The sequence below is a fragment of the Pristiophorus japonicus genome, chromosome 22 (assembly GCF_044704955.1).
Source record: "Pristiophorus japonicus isolate sPriJap1 chromosome 22, sPriJap1.hap1, whole genome shotgun sequence".
In the NCBI taxonomy this organism is placed as follows: domain Eukaryota; kingdom Metazoa; phylum Chordata; class Chondrichthyes; family Pristiophoridae; genus Pristiophorus; species Pristiophorus japonicus.
This window is the reverse complement of record NC_091998.1, coordinates 10,203,350-10,228,407: the sequence shown is the minus strand read 5'-3', so window position 1 is coordinate 10,228,407 and position 25,058 is coordinate 10,203,350. Positions and strand designations below refer to the sequence as shown.

Sequence of the window (25,058 nt, the reverse complement as noted above, 5' to 3'; positions counted from 1 at the left end):
CCACAGCGCAATTTCGAGCCCAAAATATTTTTTAGAAGAAATCTCCTCCCACGCCAAAAAATAGCATTTGAAAGTATCATTATTTTTGAGAACATGGGTAAGATACGATCACACTGCAGTCACTTAGGTTTCAGGCTGCCATGTCAACCGTGGCTCAGTGGGCAGCACCATTGCCTCTGAGTCAGCAAGTTGTGGGTTCAAATCCCACTCCAGAGACTTGAGCACAAAATCCAGGCTGGTTCTCGAGGGAGTGCTGCACTGTCAGAGTGTGCCCAGTGCAGTACTGAGGGAGTACTGCACTGTCAGAAATGCTGTCTTTCAGATGCAATGTTGAACTGAGGCCCCGTCTGCCCTCTCAGGTGGACATAAAAGATCATAGAGCCACTATTTGAAGAAGAAAAGCAGAGTTCATCTGATGAATCCAATATTTATCCCTCAACCAGGATCACAAAAACAGATTAGCAGGTGATTTAAATCATTGTGGGAGCTTGCTGTGTAAAAATTGGCTACTGCATTACAATGGTGAAGACAGTACTTCATTGGCTATAAATGAAGTACTGAGGCCGTGAAAGTCGCTATATAAATGCAAGTTCTTTCTCTTTTTAACTGGTTATCAGAACTTGGTAGCAGTAATGTTTTATAAATTGCATTCATATGGCAACGGTACAATTGAAATTTACGTGACAGTTTTTTTGTAAGCCACTGCGCTAATGCGAAACATTTCTTTTAGAAGTATAGCAGAATGGTTATTAACAACAGCGTAATATTCAGGCATTCTTCTACGAACAAAGACATTGGGTCTGATGAACAGGATACAATTCTGTAACATGCAATAGATCGCCCCCTGCTGGCACTTCTGTAGAACTGCAGCATAATCAGCGATTCCAATCAGCAAGACAGCATGCAGATGAACGCAATGGAATCTATCAATATTAAATTAGCACTTTATATTCATTCAGCCTGTTGTTTGGAAGATGCAGTGTTTTAAGAGCTCAGTACAACACCTTCTTTGGTTAATCGAATAAGCACCTGCACCGTCTGTACACTTTATAATGGGGAACAGGCATGTTTATTCCTAACTTTACTGCTGCAGGCAACGACTGGATAATTCACAGAATTAGAGAGGTGCTCCTTAAAACAAAAAAGCAGAACTGTGAGACGGAACGGGACACAGGCTCACAAAACTCGTACAGTTTACACATTTGGCTGCGATGTTAAATATTTATACTTTGGCGACCTCAGAAAGATGAGCACGATTGTCAGGAGATAGCTGCCGGCAGATGCTGTGAGAGACGAGCTGTTGGTTCGCAAGGCCGTACATCGCGGGATTCGGAGGCTCGGTCTCCACGGGCACAGGGTGACCCAGGATTATCTGTCCTTTCCTTCCTGCAATCGCGCCTGATGTGGGCCGATCCTTTTCTCCTCGTAACCTTTTCCATTTTGTATGGACCGTATTCGCCGTTTGACACCCTTTGCCTCAGCGGTCTGACACGACAATCTTTGTCTTGCCCGATGAATCAGTCTCTGGGCCGACACTCCCAGTGCAGTGCCGAGGGAGTGCCGCACTGTCGGAGGTGCCGTCTTTCGGATGGGACGTTAAACCGAGGCTCTTGTCTGCTCTCTCAGGTGGACGCAAAAGATCCCACGGCACTATTTCGAAGACGAGCAGGGGAGTTATCCCCGGTGTCCTGGGGCCAATATTTATCCCTCAATCAACATAACAAAAAAAAAACAGATTTTCTGGTCATCGTCACAGTGCAGTTTGTGGGAGCTTGCTGTGCACAAATTGGCTGCCACGTTTCCCACAGTGACTACACTCCAAAAATACTTCATTGGCTGTAAAGCGCTTTGAGGCGTCCGGTGATCGTGAAAGGTGCTATAGAAATGAAAGTCTTTTTTTTCTTTTTCGAAGTAAAGTTAATCCTCAGCGGGGAATGTGCTCGGGGGGGGGGGGGGGAAACATGAGCTGCTCCTGACGCCTTCCTGGTTTTAAGCGGTCAGGGAGAGAGTCAGTCCGGGGCTGTGGAGTTAGCCTCGCATTGTGTCAGCGGACAGCAGTCTTGTGTTGCAGTGCAGGATGGGCCTTGCTTCCCCACTGCTGAACTACTGTACCACAATAAGGTACACCATGGAGCTAACACAGAGCGAGACAAGGTGAACGGTAGTCAAGGCTTTCTTCCTCTTCTTCCGTATGGTGGCAGCAAAGCAAATCAAACGTCAGCATCTAAGTCGGATATCCAGGCCAAAGCCTCCGGTGTAACAGCGTGGATATCCTGTAGGCTGCCTGCGCATTCTCTCTGAGGGCAGTGCTCGACGATATGCTCCTGGGTCTGAATAGGAGCTCCACAGTCACATGATGGGGAGGCTTTAATCTTCCACCTATGGAGAAGGTGGCACCACCGACCGTGACCAGCTCCGAGGCGGTCGATGGCTGTCCACTGTTTGCGAGAAAGGTTTGATCCTTCAGGTTGTACTGTGGGCTCCTCGATGAGGAATCTTTCGTCAAGGCCAAGATATAAACTGGCCCTGTTCTAGTCCACAGGACAATTATGAGGAGAAGCGTTCTGTTCTCCGTCTCCGATGCTGAAATTGTGAACGTGTACACAGAGACTACTTTAAAAAGTTTTCGCTGTGAATGGCAAGTGGAAGAATTCTCCCTCCGTGCTTGAGGCATCCGGCTGCCGTGAGAGGCGCGACATAAATGCAAGTCTTTGTTTTCTTTTTAAATAAAAATATTGGTAAGAAAAAGATAGTGCAAGGCGTTATTAAATAACTGCCAGTTAAAGTGTCAAACATGAGCTTAATCCTCATCCCAGGCGTCTCGGGGACCAACCTTTCATTGTCTGTATCTAACATCGCGTTTGCCGTTTGTTTTCGAGGTGTAATGGAGAGATGTTATATCCCAATATTGCTCTTTGATGCAGTAAGAGTAATTCAGTCGCTCGTGTATTACCCCCCCCCCCCCACCGACCCCTGACCCCGCACCTCAGGCCTTTCGAGTGCGCTTGCTCCTGCGGTTGTCCTGCGGTTTCACTTTGGTTTTAGTCACTTTCCTGATCCAAGAGACAAACTTGGAGACTTTGGTGTAGACCCCGGGGGAGTCCTTCCTCCCGCAGCCGTAGCCCCACGAGGTGATCCCCAGAATGACCCAGCGGCCGCCCGCGCGCTGGCACATCAGGGGTCCTCCGCTATCGCCCTGGCAACTGTCCACCCGCTTGTGCTCCGACAGGTTGCCCGCGCAGATCATGCGGGCGGTGAACTTGTTGCGGTAGCGGCTCTGGCAGAGCCTCTTCGGCAGTAAAGGCACAGCGCCCTGCAGCAAGGTACGTGAGTAGGATCGTCCTAGACAGTGGGTGAGAACAACAATAAGTCACTGGGTGGCTTGCCGCTGCTTTACTTCAAGGGTTCCTTGCTTAAGAATTCACAGCAACACATTGTTAAACCGTTTGTTAATAAACCAACCAATCACACGACACATTACCAGTTCATTCACCAGGCTCACAACCACCTGCCTCATCCCCCGAACCCAACTGGCTGGGGTTTTATTGAGTCTTGTGAACATCACGTGACTGGCCAAGCCACTCCCAACTCAACAGCTCTACAACTATCTTGATAGAATTTTTAAAACAAGTACCCCCCTTTTAATAAGGACACTAGAACCCACAAATTTCCTAATTAATTGGAAGCTTTACCAAATTAAATTAAAATTCTGTTCCCAGGGGGCGATGATGCACCCCAGTCCCTCCGGCGCCCACCTCTCGCGGAAGGCCGCGAGCGTACCGGTGGACACCGCGTGCTCCATCTCCAGGGACACCCTGGCCCGGATGTAACTGCGGAGGAGAGCCAGGCAGTCGGACTGAACGATCCACTCAACCGCCCGCTGCCTGGACCGGCTGATGGCCCCCTTGGCCGTGCCCAGGAGCAGTCCTACGAGGAGGCCCTCGGACCTGCCCGCTCCCCTCCGCACAGGGTGCCCAAAGATCAGGAGTGTGGGACTGAAGTGCAACCAAAAATTGAGGAGCAGCCCCTTGCAACAGCTCTACAAACCTTGGAGCATACTCACAGGTGCATACATTACACCGCTAGAGTGGTCAATGTCGGCCATTTTATTTCAATCTGATAGGGTAGAGCTTTCAGCAGGTAAAGTTGACATATGTTAATGTGTTCTCAATGCCTTCCCTTTTTTACAGCGAGTTGTTACGATCTGGAACACGCTGCCTGAAAGGCGGTGGAAATAGATTCAATAGTAACTTTCAAAAGGGAATTGGATATGTACAGGTACTTCAAAAGGAAAAATTAGCAGGGCTGTGAGGTGTGGAACTAATTGGATCGCTCTTTCAAAGAGCCGGCAGAGACACAACGGGCCGAATGGTCTCCTACTATGCTGTATGGTTCCATGTATGCTATTTTTACACAGGAACGTTTAGTGTAAGCAGTGTGACACCTGCCTGGAGATAGTGCCATAATAACCCAGTAACCCTCGGCAACTGTCCGTACACACACTTTGCCGATTGGAAGTTTTACACTGATGTGTTTTAAGGAGTATCTTTTTTCAAAATAGTGATGCAATTATCACATGACCTTATACACTAGTTGGGCTCCAGCTAGAGTACTGTGTCCAATTCTGGGCACCGCATTTTAGGAGGGACGTGAAGGCTTTGGAGAGGGTGCAGCAGAGAGTTACGAGAATGGTTCCAATGATGAGAGATTACACTGATGTACATAGACTAGAGAAGCTGGGGTTGTTCTCCTTGGATTAACTGGGGTTTTATTGAGTCTTGTGAACATCTCGTGACTGGCTAATCCACTCCCAACTCAACAGCTCTACAAGCCTGTGAGCATACTTTCTTGAACCGCTGCAGTCCGTGTGGTGAAAGTGCTCCCACAGTGCTGACTTTGTCGTAGCGGTTCGGTACAACGGAGTGAGCTCACTGGGACATTTCAGAGGGGCAGTTAAGAGTCAACCACGTTGCTGTGGGTCTGGAGTCACATATAGGCCAGACCGGGTAAGGACGGCAGATTTCCTTCCCTGAAGGGCATTTGTGAACCAGTTGGGTTTTTACGATAATCTGGTAGTTTCATGGTCACCATTACTGACAATAGCTTTTTAATTCCAGATTTATTTAATTAACTGAATTTAAATTCCCCAGCTGCTGTGGTGGGATTTGAACTTGGTTCTCCAGATCATTAGTCCAGGCCGACCAAGGTTCAGTACAACTGAAGCATAACTTCCTGAGTTCTGTATTCCAACCCCCGAGATAAAGCCCTATATTCCATTAGCCGTTTGTGATTACATATTGTATCTGCGCGCTCGCTTTTAATGATTTGTTCACATGGACAGCTAAATCCCTTTCCTTCTCCACAGCTCCTCGTCTCTTGCCATTAAGAAACTATTCCAAAGTAAATGATTTCACACTTGCAAACTTTGAACTCCATCTGCCATAGTTTTGCCCACTCGCTGAGTCTGCCGATGTCCCTTTGTAACTTCCTGCTCTGATCTACACAACTTACACAGCCTCCTAACTTAGCGTCATCTTCAAACTTGGATATATAGCGCTCTATACCTTCATCCAAGTCATTAATGTACACGGTGAAAAGCTGAGGCCCTGGTGCAGATCTCTGGGGGACACCACTTGTCAATAGTTTTATTTTTTAACGCAAGGGAAAAAAAATATTAAACAATTAGGTTCTAAAACGTCCTTACCCGGTCTGGCCTATATGTGACTCCAAACCCACAGCAATGTGGTTGACTCTTAACTGCCCCTCTGAAATGTCCCAGCGAGACACCCAGTTGTACCAAACAATGCTGGTTCATGGAAGAATTTACATTTGTGATTATGCAAATGAGCTTGAGCAGAAACTTGAACCGTAACGTCACTTCAGAAAACCAGCGGAATTTGTGCTGTGATTCGTGATTACACCCAAAGTGGAAGCAAGATAGTCACTAATAAATCCACTGAAGAACTCAGGAGCAACTTCTTTACCCAGAGCGTGGTTAGAATGTGGAACTTGCCACCCCCAGGGAGCATTCACATAAGAACATAAGAATTATGAGCAGGAGTAGGCCTTAAGGCCCCTCGAGCCTGCTCCGCCATTAAATAAGATTGCGCCTGATCAACTCCACTTTCCCGTCCAATCTCCATATCCCTTGATTCTCCTAGACTCCAAAAATCTATTGATCTCAGCCTTGAATATATTCAGAGACTCAGCATCCACAGCCCTCTGGGGCAGAGAATTCCAAAGATTCACCACCCTCTGAGAGAAGAAATTCCTCCTCATCTCAGTCTTAGATGGCCGACCCCTTATCCTGAGACTGTGCCCCCTGGTTCTAGACACTCCAGCCCGGGGGAAACAACGTCTTAGCATCTATCCTGTCAATCCCAGTTGAGGCAAATAGCCAGAGATGCCTTTAAGGGGAAGCGGGATAAACACACGAGGATGATAGGACTAAAAGGTTATGTTGACAGGGTTGGGTGCAGAAGGGTGGGAGGAGACTCTTGTGGAACACAAACACCAGTATCAGTGTCAGCTGTGGCTCAGTGGGTAGCACTCTGAGTCAGAAGGTTGTGGGTTCAAGTCCCACTCCAGAGACTTGAGCACAAAATCTAGGCCGACACTCCAGTGCAGTGCTGAGGGAGTGCTGCACTGTTGGAGGTGCTGTCTTTCACTTTACCCCAGAGAGTGGTGAGAATGTGGAACTCCCTACCAGAGGGAGTGGTTGAAGCGAATAGTATCGATACATTTAAGGGGAGACTAGACAAGCATATGAGGGAGAAGGGAATAGAGGGTTGGATTTAAATGAGGAAAGACGGGAGGAGGCTCGAGTGGAGCATAAACGCCGGCATGGACTGGTTAGGCCGAATGGCCTGTTTCTGTGCTATATATCCTATGGATCGACCTGAGGGGGTGAAGGGCCTTTTTCTGTCCTGTAAATTCTATGAATAGTTGCAGAAGTTGGCAATCTCTTACCTGTATCTCCCCAACCAGTGATGTAGCAGGTTTGCCTGTTTACTCTGCCTCTCTCCTTTCTGCCTGGTAAGCAGACCGGTGTTGCATACTGATTAAACGTCACACAATGTCCCTCTCTGCCCTTCATTCTGACCAGCGCTACATCATTGTCACTGCTGTCGGGCTTGTAGTCCTTGTGTGTGACGATCCTTTCCACCGGGATTTCTCGCTCATATTCATCCTCCACGGCCGTGTGATAGTCTCCAACCCGAATAAAGTAATGCCGTGTGCTGTTGCCAAACCTGGAAAGGTTCAACAGCCCAGTAAACGCAAACTCCTTTTTGAAATAAAGGTTTCATAGCGTAGGTATTTTCCCCCTTTTCCATTTTAGCTTCTTCGATAGGAGCAAGGACAGAAAGGCCATACATCCTCGGGTACAGGGTTCTCCACAGCTGTCCTTAGTGGCTCAGTGGGCACCCTCGCCTCTGGGTCAGCAGGTTGTGGGTTCAAGTCCCACTCCAGGGACTTAAGCACAAAAATCTAGGCTGACACTCCCAGTGCAGTGCTGAGGGAGTGCTGCACTGTCGGAGGTGCCGTCTTTTGGATGAGACGTTAAACCGAGGCCCCGTCTGCTCTCTCAGATGGACGTAAAAGATCCCATGGCACTATTTCGAAGAAGTGGGGAGTTCTCCCCGGTGTCCTGGCCAATATTTATCCCTCAATCAACATCACTAAAAAAACTGATTATCTGCTCACTATCACATTGCTGTTTGTGGGAGCTTGCTGTGTGCAAATTGGTTGCTGCGTTTTCCACATTACAACAGTGACCACACTCCAAAAGTACTTCAATGGCTGTAAAGCGCTCTGAGACATGAAACGCACTATATAAATGCAAGTCTTTCTTTCTTTGAAATGCTTCGGATTATCCCACTATTCCAAGTCTACTCCTCTTAACTCAAAGTCATTTCATTCAAATTATCTGCTAATTCATATTTTAAAAAAGTGTTCATTTCCCATTTTGTTGTTTCAGTTACGTTACTTCTTTCACAAACGCCTTTCGCAAAGGGACTGAGTGGAAACCAAACAGAAATATGGAGACTGGGGGAGGTGACCAAGAGCCTAGTCGAAGAGACATGTATGGAGGAGGTTTTTTGAACGCAGGGCGCAACGCAGCGAGGCAGAGAGGATGATGGGTGTGAGGGCTGACGGTTTTGCCAACATGGATGGGGCGGGGCAGGGGGATAGGCACCGTAGCCCAGACCCAGAACATTCAGATTCACGAGATCGCCACATTTTTGGATTGGCACATGCAAAGCTTAGTTTTTTTTGTTCATAATTGGTTTTCCAGACTGTTTCAGATGTTACCTGTTCCAACACCAGTCCAGGGGCTCGATTTTCCCAATTATCTGCGCCATTCTTCTGTTGTGCACCATTTTTTTTTTGGAGTAAATTAAAATCTCCAAGTTTCCCCAAAGTTTCCGCGCAGGCGTAATTCACTTCGGTAGGATTTTTTTAGGGTGCGATTTTTTTACTTCATTGGGAGCATAACCTGCCAGCTGTGCCAATTCTGGCCATTTAAGCAAGTTTGGCCAGCTCCGATTTACTTCAATTTTTCTTAAGACGGCGTATGTGACTGCTCTGGAAAAACCTTCTGGGCAGTTAACAAAATCGGCGCAGGTCAGAGAATCAGTGCACAAGGTACAGTTCCACGGCCCGGACAGCAGCGGCAGAGAGGGGTGGTGGGGGGGGAGAGAGGAGAGAGGGGGGAGAGAGGAGAGAGGGGGGGAAAGGAGAGAGGGGGGAGAGAGGAGAGAAGGGGGAGAGGAAAGAGGGGGGAGAGAGGAGAGAGGGGGGAAAGAGGAGAGAAGGGGGAAGAGGAGAGAAGGGGGAGAGAGGAGAGAGGGGGGAGAGGAGAGAGGGGGGAGAGAGGAGAGAGGGGGGAAAGGAGAGAGGGGGGAAAGGAGAGAGGGGGGAAAGGAGAGAGGGGGGAAAGGAGAGAGGGGGGGAGAGAGGAGAGAGGGGGGAGAGAGGAGAGAGGGGGAAGAGGAGAGCGGGGGGAGGGGGGGGAGAGGAGAGAGGGGGAGAGGGGAGAGAGGGGAGAGAGGGGGGAGAGGGGAGAGAGGGAGGGAGAGGAGAGAGAGGGAGAGGAGAGAAGGGGGAGAGAGGAGAGAGGGGGGAAGAGAGGGGGGGAGAGGAGAGAGGGGGGAGAGAGGAAAGAGGGGGGAAAGGGGAGAGAGGGGGAGAGGAGAGAGGGGGGGGGAGAGGAGAGAGGGGGAGAGGAGAGAAGGGGGAGAAGAGAGAAGGGGGAGAGAGGAGAGGAGAGGAGAGAGGGGGAGAGAGGAGAGGGGTGGGAGAGGAGAGAGGGGGAGAGAGAGAGAGGGGGAGAGGAGAGAGGGGGGGAGAGAGGAGAGAGGGGGGAAGAAAGGAGAGAGGAGGGGAGAGAGGAGAGAGGGGGAGAGAGGAGAGGGGGGGAGAGGAGAGAGGTGAGAGAGAGAGGGGGGAGAGGAGAGAGGGGGGGAGAGGAGGGGGGAGAGAGGAGAGAGGGGGGGGAGAGGAGAGAGGGGGGAGAGAGGAGAGAGGGGGGAGAGGAGAGAGGGGGGGAGAGGAGAGGAAAAGGGGGGGGAGAGGAGGGAGAGGAGAGAGGCCTTTCGACCAGGGTTAGCAGCGGCACCCGGAGGGGTGGGGGCGGGGGACAGACTTTTGGCATAAACTCTCTTTAATAATTTAATGCTGGTAAGCTGCTACAATGTGCGAGGTGCGTGTGCAGGTTGCTGAGAGCTGGCCAGAATGTGTTGTATGTTTCACTTTCCAGCCTCAGCCCGCAGTGTGTCCCTCGTTACCCTGGCAACCCGATCTTTTTGCCGCCGATCTTTGGCTCCACTTCCAAAACTAAAGGACAGGCGGCACCAAAACCAACAATTCAAATGGGGACAGTTTGATTTTTTTGCCGTAGTTGGGCCCCAATAAAATGTGCGTAATTCTTCAAGAATGCCAAAAAACGTAATTGGGGAACATTGAGCCCATAGTACGTACCGAGATTGATGGGAGGGCATCCAGGTCTAACCTGGGTAAATTTGGACGGATCATAATTGGGATCCACTCAGAATTGGACATGACTTCTAGAAGGATACAAAGTAAGACCACTTCTTGGTATTTATAGACATTATCGCCAAGTTGGCGGGTAACAGAGTTAGGAACACTTTGCACTTAGCGGCAGCATCAACCACTGTCACATAAAGGTTGAGTCTGGTTGGATAAAACTCATCTCCCTACATTGCCTCAATAAAACGCCCCATCTCTGAGGGCCAATCTATAAATTGCACCAGTCTGACATTCTTGTGTCCACAGCATCTGTCTTTATTTGTTTTTTTTTTAACTAAGGATGTATCAGCATCTTTGAGCTAAAGGAAAATTACTAGGAACATGGATTGAAACGTAATACTTGGGTGTCATGGTGCTTTGGGACCTATGAGCTCCACAAGGTTAAAAGACTGGCCTCGCACCGGTATGGAGGTTGTAGGAATTTCCTCTATTTTCTAAAACACATGAAGGGCTGGATTTGCGGTTTGTTGCCGCCTCTGTTTTTGCCCCCCCCCCGAGGGGAGGTAATGGCGGCCAAAATAATTTCCGGCCTTCCAGTGCCCCGCCGGGACATTCGGTGCCGGTTTCGAGTGGGCGCGGAGCAGCACCGCCCGGGAGAGGTGAGCCGGTGTGCAACGTCCCTGGTTCCAACACCGTCTCGATATTTGGTCCGCGCCCGGTCCGTAGCGCCCCGCAGCACCCCCTGGTGGGACCACCGGTGAAAGCTGCCGTTCCGAGCTGCACCGGCGGCAGAGGTAAATAATGTCGACCTGAGGTGAGCGTGATCGTTTTTTTACTTTTGCAATTAATGTTGATGTGGTGTCAGTAAAGTATAAGGAAAATGGGGAAGTATGATCAGCCTATTGGAGAGTCACACGTGGGGTCACTTAAAAGGAGCACACCACTCGAGGGATCAGCGTGAGCTGGTGCAGGAGGGCGACGGCAATGAATAGGGCGACTGGATTGGACGTCACCATAATCCAGGTCGCTGATTGGTGCGTGGGCAGGCACAGCAGGAGCGGCATGATCGGGGCCCAGGAGAGGCGCGAGTTCAGGGCCCAGAAGAGCCGAGGGCCCAGGGGCAGCACGGGCCCAGCCCACACTGCGATATGTGCGCCCACTCGGTCCACGCAACAGAGCTGGTCTCCAGTGGTCCTGGTTAACCCTCGCCACTGGACCAAGACCTGGCTCTGTCAAGCCCGTGTGGTGGCTGGTGTGCAACGGCCACCCCACGTAAAAAAAAATCCACACACAGGCATCTTCCACCTTACACTATGTAGTTCAGGACCTGGAATATTAGGTCCTTCATTCAAACACATGTGAACTCATCCCTTTTTGGCGTGGAAACAAGTCATCCCCGCTTCGAGGGACCGCCGAAGAAGAAAAGTATAAGGAATGATTTTGGTGTTTATTTTTCAGATTTTTGGCGTGGAAGCCTCTGTTAGGGCACTCCGAGGCCGGCTGTTTAGCTCGGGATTTTCAGTTGCTCAGCTGGCCTAGTGCCCAAAGAGCGGTGTGGAGCGCTCCGCCCCACACTCAGGGCCCAGCTGGTGAATTTTGCGGCTGGAAACGCAAACCATTTCCCGCCGCAAAATTTACCGCCCCGCCCGGATTAACGCCGCAACGGAGGCGCGGCCGAATTTTCATCCCAGAGTGACCGTGTAGTTGCAGTAAAATGCAGCATTATAAATGACTTTGCTTGCCCGTGACTTTACAGGGGCAATTTTACCGGGAGAATGACAGCATCGGGTGCAATTCTGGTGTTACACCTGATTTTACTCTTCAGTAAAGTGTCTAAACCCAGTGTTCCACCCGATCCTGTTGGTTCCTCCACTGGCCAGGTACAACAACACCAACTTGCATTTGTGTAGCATCTTTAATGGAGTAAATGGAAGCATTATCAGACCATTTTGACACGGAGCCACATTGGGACAGGTGGCCCTAAAAGCTTGGTCAAAGAGGTAGGTTGTAAGCAGCGTCTTAAAGGAGCACAGAGAAGCACAGAGGTTTAGGGAAGGAATTCCAATATTACTGTAACCACCCCCTCCCCGGCTCATATCTCTTTCTAAACCCGCAACAGTCTCTCTTTAAATCTTGCACAAGAGTGTTGGAAGTCTGCTTGATGGTTCCGGGAGCATAATGGAAATGGACCTTTCCCTGAGGCTGTTCTGGCGGAGGTGAGGTAAATGCTGTGTGTGTGGCTTAGCGCTAAAGCACGTTAATCTGGAGTAAAATAAAACCTGTCGCAGTAACATGAAACTGATATGCTCCAGGCACCCAAATCTGCTGTTACATTCCCAACTCAATTTCTTCCCTCTCCCATAAAACAGTCGATGCCACTTTGGGAAAAGACACTGTTATTCTTCCCCTTTCTACATTTCAGTCTTGATATCTTTGATGCACAAGGTTCGGGCGGTCTTGCTGTCCATTGTCTACATTATTGGCTTTCCCACTATCCTTACACCAGTCTCCGTTCACACCACGCAACTTCAAAGTTTCACTGCTTGCTTTCACCGCTGCGGGGGGGGGGTCTAGGCCAAGGGGACATCACCTTAAAATCAGAACCAGGTCCCATTCAGGAGAGGTGGTAGAAGTGTGGACCTCTATCCCACAAAAAGCAGTAGCTAGCTCAATTAATAATCTTAAATCTGAGAGCGATAGAATTTTGATGGCCGTGAACAGAGGGACATAGAGCCATGGTAGGTGGATGGAATTAGGTCATGGATCAGCCATGATCTCACTGAATGGCGGAACGGGCTCGAGGGGCTGAATGGCCTTCTCCTGTTCCTATGTCTCCCTCAGGCTCTGGGTGACCTCACTTGGAACTCCATGAGTAGCTGTTCTTCCTTCCTTTTGTTCCCTGTGTATATGACTAGATTCACCCCTGGGATAAGAGGGTTGTCCTATGAGGAGAGATTGAGCAGACTGAGCCGATACTCTCTGGAGTTTAGAAAATGAGAGGTGATCTCATTGAAACATGTACGATTCTGAGGGGGATTGACAGGGTAGATGCAGAGAGGCTTTTTCCTCCCCGGCTGGCAAATCTAGAACTAGGGGGCGCATAGTCTCAGGATAAGGGGTCGGCCATTTAAGCGTGCGATGAGGAGAAATTTCTTCACTCACAGGGTTGAGAATCGTTGTGAGTCTCTGCCCCAGAGGGCTGTGATACTAAATCTTTGAGTATATTCAAGGCTGAGATCGATAGATTTTTGAACTCTAGGGTAATCGAAGGATATGGGGATCGGGCAGGGAAGTGGAGTTGAGGTCGAAGATCAGCCGTGATCCTATTGAATGGCGGAGCAGGCTCGAGGGGCCGTATGGCCGACTCCTGCTCCTAATTCTTATGTACTTGTGACAACTCCCAACCTTCCTCCTCCGATGCATCACGCTGATTGTTGCTGAGCGGTTGGTAAATGTCGCTGTCCATCACCACAGGAACAGGGGCAAAGGAAAAGCTTGGCGTGTAATCAGGCACGGGAAGCAGCATTAGGAAGTGAGAGCTGATTCCATTGTAAACTCCCAGCTTCCAGGTCAAACACAGAAGACTGTCGATTGGATTATCACCGTACTTTGTACCACGTGTGTTCAACCCAAGGGTGCGGACGCCAATTGTAGCAACCCCTACTGCCACCCAAGACTTCAGCTGACACAACCACAGCGAGGATTTCCTACCAGTCCGGCAACGCCTTGATAGTAAATTCTCATCCTGGTTTACAAATAAGAAATAGGAGCAGGAGTAGGCCATACGGCCACTCAAGCCTGCTCCGCCATTCAATAACATCATGGCTGATCCGATCTTGGCCTCAACTCTACTTTCCTGCCAGTGCCCCATAACCCTCGAGTCCCCTGTAGTTCAAAAATCTGTCGATCTCCGCCTTGAATGTATTCAATGTATTCTCTCTCGGGTAGAGAAATCCAAAGATACACGACACTCTGAGAGAAGAAATTCCTCCTCTTCTCCATTTTAAATGGGCGACCCCTTATTCTGAAATCTCTCCAGGGCCTCGCCGCTCCCCATCTCTGTAACCTCCTACAGCCCTACAACCCCTCCCCCCTGAGATTTCTGCACTCCTCCAATTCTCCTATGCAACCCCGATTTTAATTGCTCCATTATTGGTGGCCGTGCCTTCAGGACCCTCAGCCATATGGAGGCCATTCGGCCCGTAAGGAAGCCATTCGGCCCGTCGAGCCCGTGCCGGCTCTCTGCTAGAGCACCTCAGCCAGTCCCACTCCCCCGCCCTTTCCCCGTAGTCCTGCAGCTGTTTTTCTTTCAGGTACTGATCCAACTCCCTTTTGAAAGCCGCGATTGAGTCTGCCTCCACCACCCTCTCAGGCAGCGCATTCCAGATCCTAACCACTCGCTACGGAAAACAGTTTTTCCTTACGTTGCATTTGGTTCCTTTGCCAGTCACCTTAAATCTGTGTCCTCTGGTTCTCGACCTTTCTGCCAATGAGAACAGTTTCTCTCTATCTACTCTGACTTATCTACTCTGTCTAGACAAAGCTCTTGAATTCCCTCCCTAAACCTCTCTGCCTCTCTCTCCTCCTTTAAGACTGCTCCTTTAAAAACCTACCTCTTTCGTGATGTTTGATAACTACTCCTGTGAATCACCTTGGGACGTTTTACTACATTCAAAGCACTATGTTAAGCAAGATGTTGTTGTTGTTCAGTGTTGTACACCTGAACTGGAAGATCTTGAAGAGGAAGATGGTTTTGGAGAGAAGGAAAGTGAAAAAAGAAAATAAAAGATAAGGATTGTCACTAGCCAACCGAGAAGATGACTATAAAGATGGACTCCAAGAATTTGAATCAGCACAACATGATATACCAGGTGATCTTGGCCTACATAATAATTTCATTCATATTATTTGCAGTGGAAGAATATTAGTGCGATCAGATTGCTTCTGGCTGATCGAGGAAGGAAACATAAGAACTAGGAGCAGGAGTCGGCCATTTAGCCCCTCGAGCCTGCTCCGCCATGCAATAAGATCATGGCTGATGTTCAACCTCAACTCCATTTTCCCACTCAATCCCCATATTCTTTGATTCCCTTAGTATCCAAAAAATTAGCAATCTCTGTCTTGAATGTGCTCAACCAACTTTGCCAAGGATGTAATGCAATCTTTGAAGCTGAATTTTCCCATTATATAATGTTAAGTTCAAAGCCCTAATGGTGTCATATTCTACTACTAAATAGTCAAATTTATAACTTTGGCTATAATGATTTTAGATTCTGTTTACTTGTGCTGAGGATTATCCAGTCTTGGGGCTGTGTTATAATCACTGGGGTCGAGCATTGTGTCGCTAATAGTTGTAGCATTGTAGAATGTTGAGTGCTGTATCAATTCATGTGCTCAACCAATGGTGTCCAGAGTTAATAAATCTTGAATTGCATTATGCTGACATTAAGCATTTGCTGAGAGAGTTCCCTTTGAGCTAGTTTCTGTGGGATGATTCCCGGGCCACTCACAGCATTATAATGAAATATCCACGGTAGGAACCGTAGAAGGAGTTGGCATTTACAAGAATGGCTCCAGGGATGAGGGACTTTGGTTACGTGGATGGACTGGAGAAGCTGGGGTTGTTCTCCTTGGAGCAGAGAAGGTTGAGAGGAGATTTGATCGAGGTCTTCAAAATCATGAGGGGTCTGGACAGAGTAGATAGAGACTGTTCCCATTGGCAGAAGGGTCGAGAACCAGGGGGCACAGATTTAAGGTGATTGGCAGAAGAACCAAAGGCGACATGAGGAAAAAAATTTTTACGCAGCGAGTGGTTAGGATCTGGAATGCGCTGCCTGAGAGAGTGGTGGAGGCAGACTCAATCGTGGCTTTCAAAAGGGAGTTGGATAAGTACCCGAAGGAATTTTTTTTTGCAGGGCTATGGGGAAAGGGCGAGGGAGTGGGACTGGCTAAAGTGCTCTGGCAGAGAGCCGGCACGGGCTCGACGGGCCGAATGGCCTCCTTCTATGCCGTAACAACTCTATGATTCTATGCCGGGGATATAGCTCATGGGTGCCAGGTGTCCTCGGGTACCTCAACCAAGTGGCCGTCCTTCACGCGAGAGCATAGACACGGAGGCCTCGAAATTCCACACCTGTGGAACTAGAGCACAACTACTCCGTGCGAATATTCGCACGTTAACGCCGTCGTACCCAATTCCTTTGCCTGCTGTTTTATCAGAGGCGTTAACCCCTTTAAAATAGACAAAGAAATTTCATACAGGTTGTTTGGCGTCTGTGCACTGATATTTGCACAGCGTAATTCCAAGGTCACTGTGCAGGTGGGGACTAAAAATCGGCAGCGAGTTTTGTATCCATATAATTAGAAAGACTGGCATTTTATATAGCCCCTTTCACAACCACCAGATGTTCCAAAGCCCTTTACAGCCAACGAAGTACTTTTGGAGTGTAGTCACAGTTGTAATGCAGGAAACACAGCAGACAATTTTGCACACAGCAAGCTCCCACAAACAGCAATGTGATAATGACCCAGATAATCTGTTTTTTGGTGATGTTGGTTGAAGGATAAATATGTGGCAGGATACCGGGGAAAACTCCCCTGCTCTTTTTCGAAACAGGGCGCATGGGATCTTCTGCATCTACCTGAGAGGGCAGACGGGGCCTCGGTTTAACGCCTCATCCGCAAGACGGCACCTCCAACAGTGCGGCACTCCCTCAACACTGCACTGGGAGCGTCAGCCTGGATTTTTGTGCTCTAGTCTCTGGAATGAGACTTGAACCCACAACCTTCTGACTCAGAGGCGAGAGTGCTGCCCACTGAGCCACGGCTGATACTTAGCAAGCTCCAACCCCAGTGCAATCAAGCACGCACTAAGTTCTACTCGGTGGCTTCACCGCTTTGAGGTCTGCGGCAGAGTCAGTGCATTCGCTGCTGATGTCGGGGGAATGGGGGTGGGGAGGGAGGGGGAGGTGTGAGTACCACCCGCGTACAAAACAAAAATGACACGTCGGCCTGGCTAATGAGAAAACAGCACCAAAACTGCGTTTCGAACGAATGCAAAGGCCTGTTCCCCCCACCCCCGTCACAAACCTTTTGAAGCAATGAGCTGCCGTCAGTACCCAGCAGTTGCTGATCAACGTGGCTCCACACAATAAACGGCTCTCGCGGTAAAACGTCTTGAGCCTCAGCGAGGCTTGCCACGGCCATCCACCTCTGCAAACACAGGCCAGAAATATCTTTACCGCAAAACACTCACAAACACCTCTGTGTGGTGATGGCATGAACAGGATTAACCAGAAGAGAGACAGAGTCACTCACACTTTTTATTTTACATACATACAACAACAAGTTATATTTGTATAGCACCTTTAACGTAGTGAAACGTCCCAAGGCGCTACACAGGAGTATTGAGATCCAAAATTTGACACCAAAAATTTGACATAAGTAGAAATTAGCGCAGGTGACCAAAAGCTTGGTCAAAGAGGTAGGTTTTAAGGAACATCTTGAAGGAGGAAAGAGAGGTAGAGAGGTTTAGGCAGGGAGTTCCTGAGCTTGGGGCCCAGGCATCAGAAGGCATGGCCACCAATGGTGGAGTGATTATAATCAGGGATGCTCAGGAGGGCAGAATTAGAGGAGCGCAGACATCTCGGGGGGGGTTGTAGGGCTGGAGGAGATTACAGAGATAGGGAGGGGTGAGGGCCATGAAGGGATTTGTAAACAAGGATGAGAATTTTGAAATCGAGGCGTTGCTTAACTGGGAGCCAATGTAGGTCAGCGAGCACAGGGGGTGATGGGTGAGCGGGACTTGGAGCGAGTTAGGACACGGGCAGCCCAGTTTTGGATAAGTGGTTTCCATTGGCCCCATTTGTGCACGGATGTTTTCTCTGTTATAACGGGATCCTTGCCTTTATAAATATAATATATAAGCAAGGAAGCTATGCTGAGCCTTTATAAAACACTGGTTAGGCCCCAGCTGGAGTATTGCATCCAATTCTGAGCAGCATACTTTAGGAAAGATGTCAAGGCCTTGGAGAGGGTGCGGAGGAGATTGACTAGAATGGCACCAGGGATGATGGACGTCAGTTATGTGGAGAGACTGGAGAGGCTGGGGTTGTTCACCTTAGAGCAAAAAAAGTTAAGGGGAAATAAAATAAAATGAAAATAGGGTCGCAATCGTTTTATTATTTTGATAGAAAGAACATAAGAAAGCTTGGAATGACAAAAGGCCATTTGCCCCCACCAAGCCAGCAATTGACGGTTCAATAATGACCACTGGACTCATGGATTCCCTATGGCCCCTCACCCACCAGACCCCTGTAATCTTTTACAAACTCCCATGTGAATCAAATGGAGTAGGTAGAGAGAAACTGTTCCCATTGGCAGAAGGGTCGAGAACCAGAGGACACAGATTTAAGGTGATTGGCAAAAGAACCAAAGGCGATGTAAGAAGAACCGTTTTTACGCAGCGAGTGGTTGGGATCTGAATTGCATGGTCTGAAAGGGTGGAGGATTAAGATTCAATCGTGGCTTTCAAAAGGGAGTGTCTGAAGGAAAAAAACATTGCAGGGCTCCAGGGAAGGTGCAGGGGAGTGGGACTAGCGGAGGTACTCTTGCAGAGAGCCGGCACGGGCTCGAGGGGCCGAATGGCCCCCTTCCGTGCTGTAACAATTCTATAGGGCCGAGGGACCTGAAGGCACAGCCACCAATAATGGAGCAATTAAAATTGGGGATGCGTAAGAGAATTGGAGGAGCGCAGAGATCTGGGGGGGGGGGGGGGGGGGGCGGAGGGGCTTGTAGGGCTGTAGGAGGTTACAGAGATAGAGAGTGGCGAGGCCCTGGAGAGATTTGTAAACCAGGATGAGAATTTACTATCAAGGCGCTGCCGGACCGTGAGGAAATCCTCGCTCTGGTCATGTCAGCTGAAGTCTTGGATGGAAATAGGGGTTGCTACAATTGGCGTCTGCACTCTTGGGTTGAACACACAAAGTACGGTGTTAATCCAATCGACAGTCTTCCATGTTTGATCTGGAAGCTGGGAGTTTATAATAAAATCAGGGCTACGGGGGAAAAGGCGGGAGAGTGGGACGAGCTGAGAGTTGGCACGGGATCGACAGGCCAAATGGCCTTCGTCGGTGCTGTAACCATTCTATGAACTCATCTATGAACAGCTCTATAAGCCCCAACCCTCTTTCTCCACAGAAGCCGATCCCGTTTATTTTTGAAGGGATCGACTGATCCAGAATCAGCCATCTTTTCTGGTAATTAGGAAGGAAGACAAAATATCGTTTGCAAATATTCATTTACCTTTATTAAAAGTAAATGCCAAACTTGGCAACACTTGTCCCTTTAAACGCAGCTGACCATTGGACGACATGGGTTTCTCAGCCGAGAGTAAAATGTAGATTAAAATACTGTTTCCGATTCCTACCTGATAGACTTATTCCCACCAATAATACGCTTTTTCCGACGATTCATTAAACGCAGGCCGCACACTGAAGGCAAAGAACCTAAACATCCCCAAAAACATCGATTAACATTTAAGGTAACCACTGAATAAAACTTAAATTTGCACCAAAGTCAATCATTATCAAAGGATACATCTTAAACAAGGGTTATTTTTGTGAAATATGTAAACCCGAGGCTAAAAGAAAAGATTGAGAAGTCACCCAGTTTACTAGTTTTTAAAAAACAGAAACTGCTGCAGTTACATGGCAGATCAGTCAGTATCTGTAAAGAGAAAAGGTAGGACAATGCTTCAGGAATAAATCCATGTAACACACCTTTTTTTAGATGGCAGTAACTCATACAAAAGGATATACAACACAGAAACAGGCCATTGGGCCCAACCAGTCCGTGCTGGCGTTTATGCTCCACTCGAGCCTCCTCCCGTCTTTCCTCATCTAAATCTATCGGCATAACCCTCTATTCCCTTCTCCCTCATATGTTTGTCCAACCTCCCCTTAAATGCATCGATACTATTCGCCTCAACCACTCCCTGTGGTAGCGAGTTCCACATTCTCACCTCTCTCTGGGTAAAGAAGGTTCTTCTGAATTCCCTATTGGATTTCTTGGTTTCCCAATTTGATTTTTTTTAAGGGATGGGATTTTGTGGTGAGGATAAGGGTGAGGCTATCAGCGTTATTGGAAAGTGTGAGGTCATGTACTTTGGCAGAAAAAAATCAAAGAGCAAGTTATTATTTAAATGGAGAAAGATTGTAAAGTGCCGCAGTTCAGCGGGACCTGGGGATACTTGTGCATGAAACACAAAAGGATAGTATGCAGGTACAGCAAGTGATCAGGAAGGCCAATGGAATCTTGGCCTTTATTGCAAAGGGGATGGAGTATAAAAGCAGGGAAGTCTTGCTACAGTTATACAGGGTATTGGTGAGGTCGCACCTGGAATACTGCGTGCAGTTTTGGTTTCCATATTTACAAAAGGATATGCTTGCTGTGGAGGCAGTTCAGAGAAGGTTCACTAGGTTAATTCCGGGGATGAGGGGGTTGACTTATGAGGAAAGGTTGAGTAGGTTGAGCCTCTACTCATTGGAGTTCAGAAGAATTAGAGGTGATCTTATTGAAACGTGTAAGATTATGAGGGGGCTTGACAAGGTGGATGCAGGGAGGATGTTTCCACTGATGGGGGAGACTAGAACTAGAGGGTATGATTTTAGAATATGGGTCGCCCATTTAAAACAGAGATGAGGAGAAATTTCTTCTCTCAGAGGGTTGTAAATCTGTGGAATTCGCTGCCTCGGAGAGCTGTGGAAGCTGGGACATTGATTAAATTTAAGACAGAAATAGACAGTTTCTTGAGCGATAAGGGGATAAGGGGTTCTGGGGAGCGGGCAGGGAAGTGGAGCTGAGTCCATGATCAGATCAGCCATGATCTTATTAAATGGCGGAGCAGGCTCGAGGGGCCGTATGGCCGACTCCTGCTCCTGTTTCTTATGTTCTTATGTTATTATGGAGTAAATCGGACGGCAGCCTCCAGCATCCAAGCATGGGCAGTTAGACCCAGAAATCAGGTAGTTGCTGTCAGAATAGCACCCTGAAAACCTTTGTCCCAATCAGTGGCAAGTTTAGGTGGGCCTCTACAGATTACCTGGCACTTCCTGTGCAACATTCACCTGGCATGTCCTTGTAGATGGTTATGAACAGTGTGCGTCGATGGCGTGCGCAGACAGAAAAGAAGTGAACCCAGGATTATGGGCGCAGTAACTATTTTCAAAAGAATCAACAACAACAACTTGTGTTTATATAGCACCTTTAACATAGTGAAATGTCCCAAGGTGCTTCACAGGAGTATTATGTGATAAAATTTTGACGGCGCACAAGTAGAAATTAGGGCAGGTGACAAAAAGCTTGGTCAAAGAGATATGTTTTAAGGAGCGTCTTGAAGAAAGAAAGAGAGCTAGAGAAGCGGAGAGGTTTAGGCAGGGAGTTCCAGAGTTTGGGGTCTAGGCAACAGAGGGCACGGCCACCAACGGTTGAGTGATTATAATCAGGGATGCTCAGGAGAGCAGAATTAGAGGAGTGCAGACATCTCGGGGGGCTGTGGGGTTGGAGGAGATTACAGAGATAGGGAGGGGGCGAGGGCCATGAAGGAAATTGTAAACAAGGATGAGAATTTTGAAATCGAGGCGTTGCTTAACCGGGAGTCAATGTAGGTCAGCGAGCACAGGGGTGGGTGGGTGAGCGGGACTTGGTGCGAGTTAGGACACGAGCAGCCGAGTTTTTGAGCCGAGTGCGTTGGAATAGTCAAGTCTGGAGGTAACAAAAGATACTGGGCAAAAAAAGTCCAGATGGGAGCTTGTCCCAGTCGCCCTTCAGCTTCCCTCACTACTCACCGCTGTTGCTAAGCTCCTCCAGTGGATCCTCCTTGTAATCGCAGATGACGCCTGCGTCCTCACTGTGCCAACAGTTGTGGATGCCAAAGCCGGGCGTGCCACACTGCTCCAGTGAACGCTCGCGGCCTGTACACTTCACATTGTCCAGGTGGATAGGTCCAAGACCCTCCCCAAAATAGGCCATTGTTCTGGCTTTGGATTGGCCGCTGTAAGGGAAAAAAAGAAAAAGACTTGCATTTATATAGCGCCTTTCATGGACGTCCCAAAGCGCTTTACAGCCAATGAAGCACTTGATTGGCACCCCATCCACCACCTTCAACATTCACTCCCTCCACCACCGGCGCACCGTGGCTGCAGTGTGCACCATCTACAAGATGCACCGCAACAACTCGCCAAGGCTTCTTCAGCAGCACCTCCCAAACCCACGACCTCTACCACCTAGAAGGACAAGGGCAGCAGGCGCATGGGAACACCACCACCTCTACGTTCCTCTCCAAGTCACACACCATCCTAACTTGGAAATATATCGGTCGTTTCTTCATCGTCGCTGGGTCACAATCCTGGAACTCCCTCCCTAACAGCACTGTGGGAGCACCTTCACCAAACGGACTGCAGTGGTTCAAGAAGGCGGCTCACCACCACCTTCTCGAGGGGCAATTAGGGATGGGCAATAAATGCTGGCCTTTTTCCTCCTCCTCCGTTCCTCTATCCTTAACTGGTTATGGAGATAGACCATTGGACCTAATGTTCACCGAGGTCCCAGATGCCCGGATATCAAATAACATTTCCAACAATTTGCCACACACAAATAATATGATCGGAAGGTGTGAGGAAGAAAATTCCTGGGCTACTGTCTTGGCAGCAAAACATACGTTAAATGAATTGTCGATATATTCCCTAGGTTCCTGATTTTTTTGCCATCTTGTTAGTGAGATGTTTTTGATTCTTCAAATATTTGGAAAGCTAGGGGAAAATGTAGGGGAAGTTTGGAACTCTTTCCTGTAAACGACAATTGATGCTGGATCAATTGTTAATGTTAAATCGAAGATTGATGGCTTTTAGTTAACCAAAGATATTAAGGGGTATGGGGTTAGGTCGAAGATCAGCCATGATCTCAATGAATGGCGAAGCGGGCTCGAGGGGCTGAATGGCCTCCTCCTGTTCCTATTATGGGCTGCGTTAAGGTGGTCACCCTCCCTGACTCACCTGTAACCCAACTGCCTGCAGACAACTCTCGCATCTCTGTCTGTCCATCCGTCATCGCAGACACTCCCCCACTCTCCAGCGAGGTACACCTCCACGCGCCCCTCCTTGCTGTTCTCTCCGTCCACAAGCCGGATGACTGGCCCTGTAAACACCGTGTAACCAGTCATGCATGAAGCACTGAACATAAGAACATAAGAAATAGGAGCAGGAGTCGGCCATTTGGCCCCTCGAGCCTGCTCCGCCATTCAATAAGATCTTGGCTGATCGGATCTTGGGCTCAGCTCCACTTCCCCGCCCGCTCCCCATAACCCTTGACTCCCTTATCGTTCAAAAATCTGTCGATCTCCACCTTAAATATATTCAATGACTCAGCCTCCGCAGCTCTCTGGGACAGAGAATTCCAAAGATTCACGACCCTCTGAGAGAAGAAATCCTTCCACATCTCCGTTTTAAATGGACGACCCCTTATTCTGAAGCTATGCCCCCTTATTCTAGATTCCCCCATGAGGGGAAACATCCTCTCTGCATCTACCCTGTCAAGCCCTCTCAGAATCTTATATGTTTCAATAAGATCACCTCTCATTCTTCTAAACTCCAATGTGTATAGGCCTAACCTGCTCAACCTTTCTTCATAAGACAATCCCTTCATCTCAGGGGTTAACCTAGTGAACCTTCTCTGAACCTCCTACAATGAAAGTATATCCCTCCTTAAATAAGGAGACCAAAATTGGATGCAGTACTCCAGGTGTGGTCTCACTGCTGCGAAATTCAGGAGGAATATGACCCACCGGTGTAGAGGAGCTTCAGAGCCGGAGTCCTTCATATTGCACGTGCCAACTCACCATTTTTTTCAGGGCAACTCTGACTTTTCATCGTAATCCCATCCTGTCTTCCCTTCTCCCCCCCTCCCCAAACATTTCCAAGTCTTGTCCCTCCCACCCACCTGTCCAAACGTTATGCTGTCAACGGTATAAAGAAAGCACTCGCATTTATGTAGCTTGTAGAACAGCCTGTATCTGTTTATATTGGGTTTATATAGCGCCTTATCTCATCCACGGGCCGTCCCAAAGTGCTTCACAACCAATTAGTACCCTTGAAGTGTAGTCACTGCCTAGGAGAGAGCAGCCAATGTGCACACAACAAATCGTATTTATATAGCGCCTTTAAGGCAGTAAAATGTCCCAAAGTGCTTCACAGGAGCGATTATCAAACAACATTTGACACCGAGTCGCATAACAGGTCCATGCCGGCGTTTATGCTCCACACGAGCCTCCTCTCACCTTACTTCAACTCACCCCATCAGCATAACCCTCTATTCCTTTCTCCCTCATGTACCCAGCTGGCTTCCCCTTAAAAGAGTTGATTGGGAAACTGCATGCTTCTTACCCAAATTAGACTCGGTTGGTTTATCGGTCTCTTCCTGTGCGCATATCACGCCCACATCCTCGTGATGCGAGCAGTCGTGCTGGCCCCAGTTACTCCGAGCACAGCCCAGCAGATCCGGTTCAGTCCCCGCGCAGACCACGTCGTCCAAGAATATGAAGCCAGTTCCCTGTCCAAATTTGGCCTCCGGTGCCACAATTCCAGGGCCACTGGTCAATGATAAATACAATTCAATGAGGCAGGAGGTACAATCTCAAAAATACAGTGGGAGCAAATAGGTCAGTGGAGTTTTACTACAGTCCATGCCCGCAACTTCAAAGTCATTTTACGCTGGAAAAACTTTCAAAATTAAGCAAGTTAAATAGGCAGGAAGGTTTTTTTTTTTGCATGACTTCAATTTAAATTAATCTGAATTGAGCAACTGTGAATTAAGAGGACCAGACTGTAATTCCCTTAAAGGTGACACCATACAAAGGGAGTTGGCTGCTCTGTTGGAAAACAAGCATTTTCTCTCAGGCTCCGTGCAGTTCCCTTGTGGCCATCTGATCTTTTGGAATCAGTGTGTTCAAATGAAGCTGCTGCCAATTGCGTTAGTTGTGAGAATATCTGCAACCTGCTATTTCAATTTTTCAG

The 25,058-nt window shown here is 48.5% G+C and overlaps 1 protein-coding gene across 1 annotated transcript in view; it reads right to left on the bottom strand.

Annotated features, from left to right (window-relative positions):
* Positions 1–2,986: 2,986 nt before the first annotated feature.
* LOC139235174 (neurotrypsin) overlaps positions 2,987–25,058 on the bottom strand; it is a 45,286-nt gene continuing 23,214 nt past the window's right edge. Inside the window, exons 10-16 of the mRNA XM_070866394.1 lie at positions 24,429–24,634; positions 23,043–23,184; positions 21,837–22,042; positions 19,418–19,496; positions 17,080–17,202; positions 6,970–7,250; positions 2,987–3,342 (exon numbers count right to left, since the gene is read on the bottom strand). Coding sequence (XP_070722495.1) covers positions 2,987–3,342; positions 6,970–7,250; positions 17,080–17,202; positions 19,418–19,496; positions 21,837–22,042; positions 23,043–23,184; positions 24,429–24,634 — 1,393 coding nt within the window. The remainder of the gene's footprint in view (positions 3,343–6,969; positions 7,251–17,079; positions 17,203–19,417; positions 19,497–21,836; positions 22,043–23,042; positions 23,185–24,428; positions 24,635–25,058) is intronic.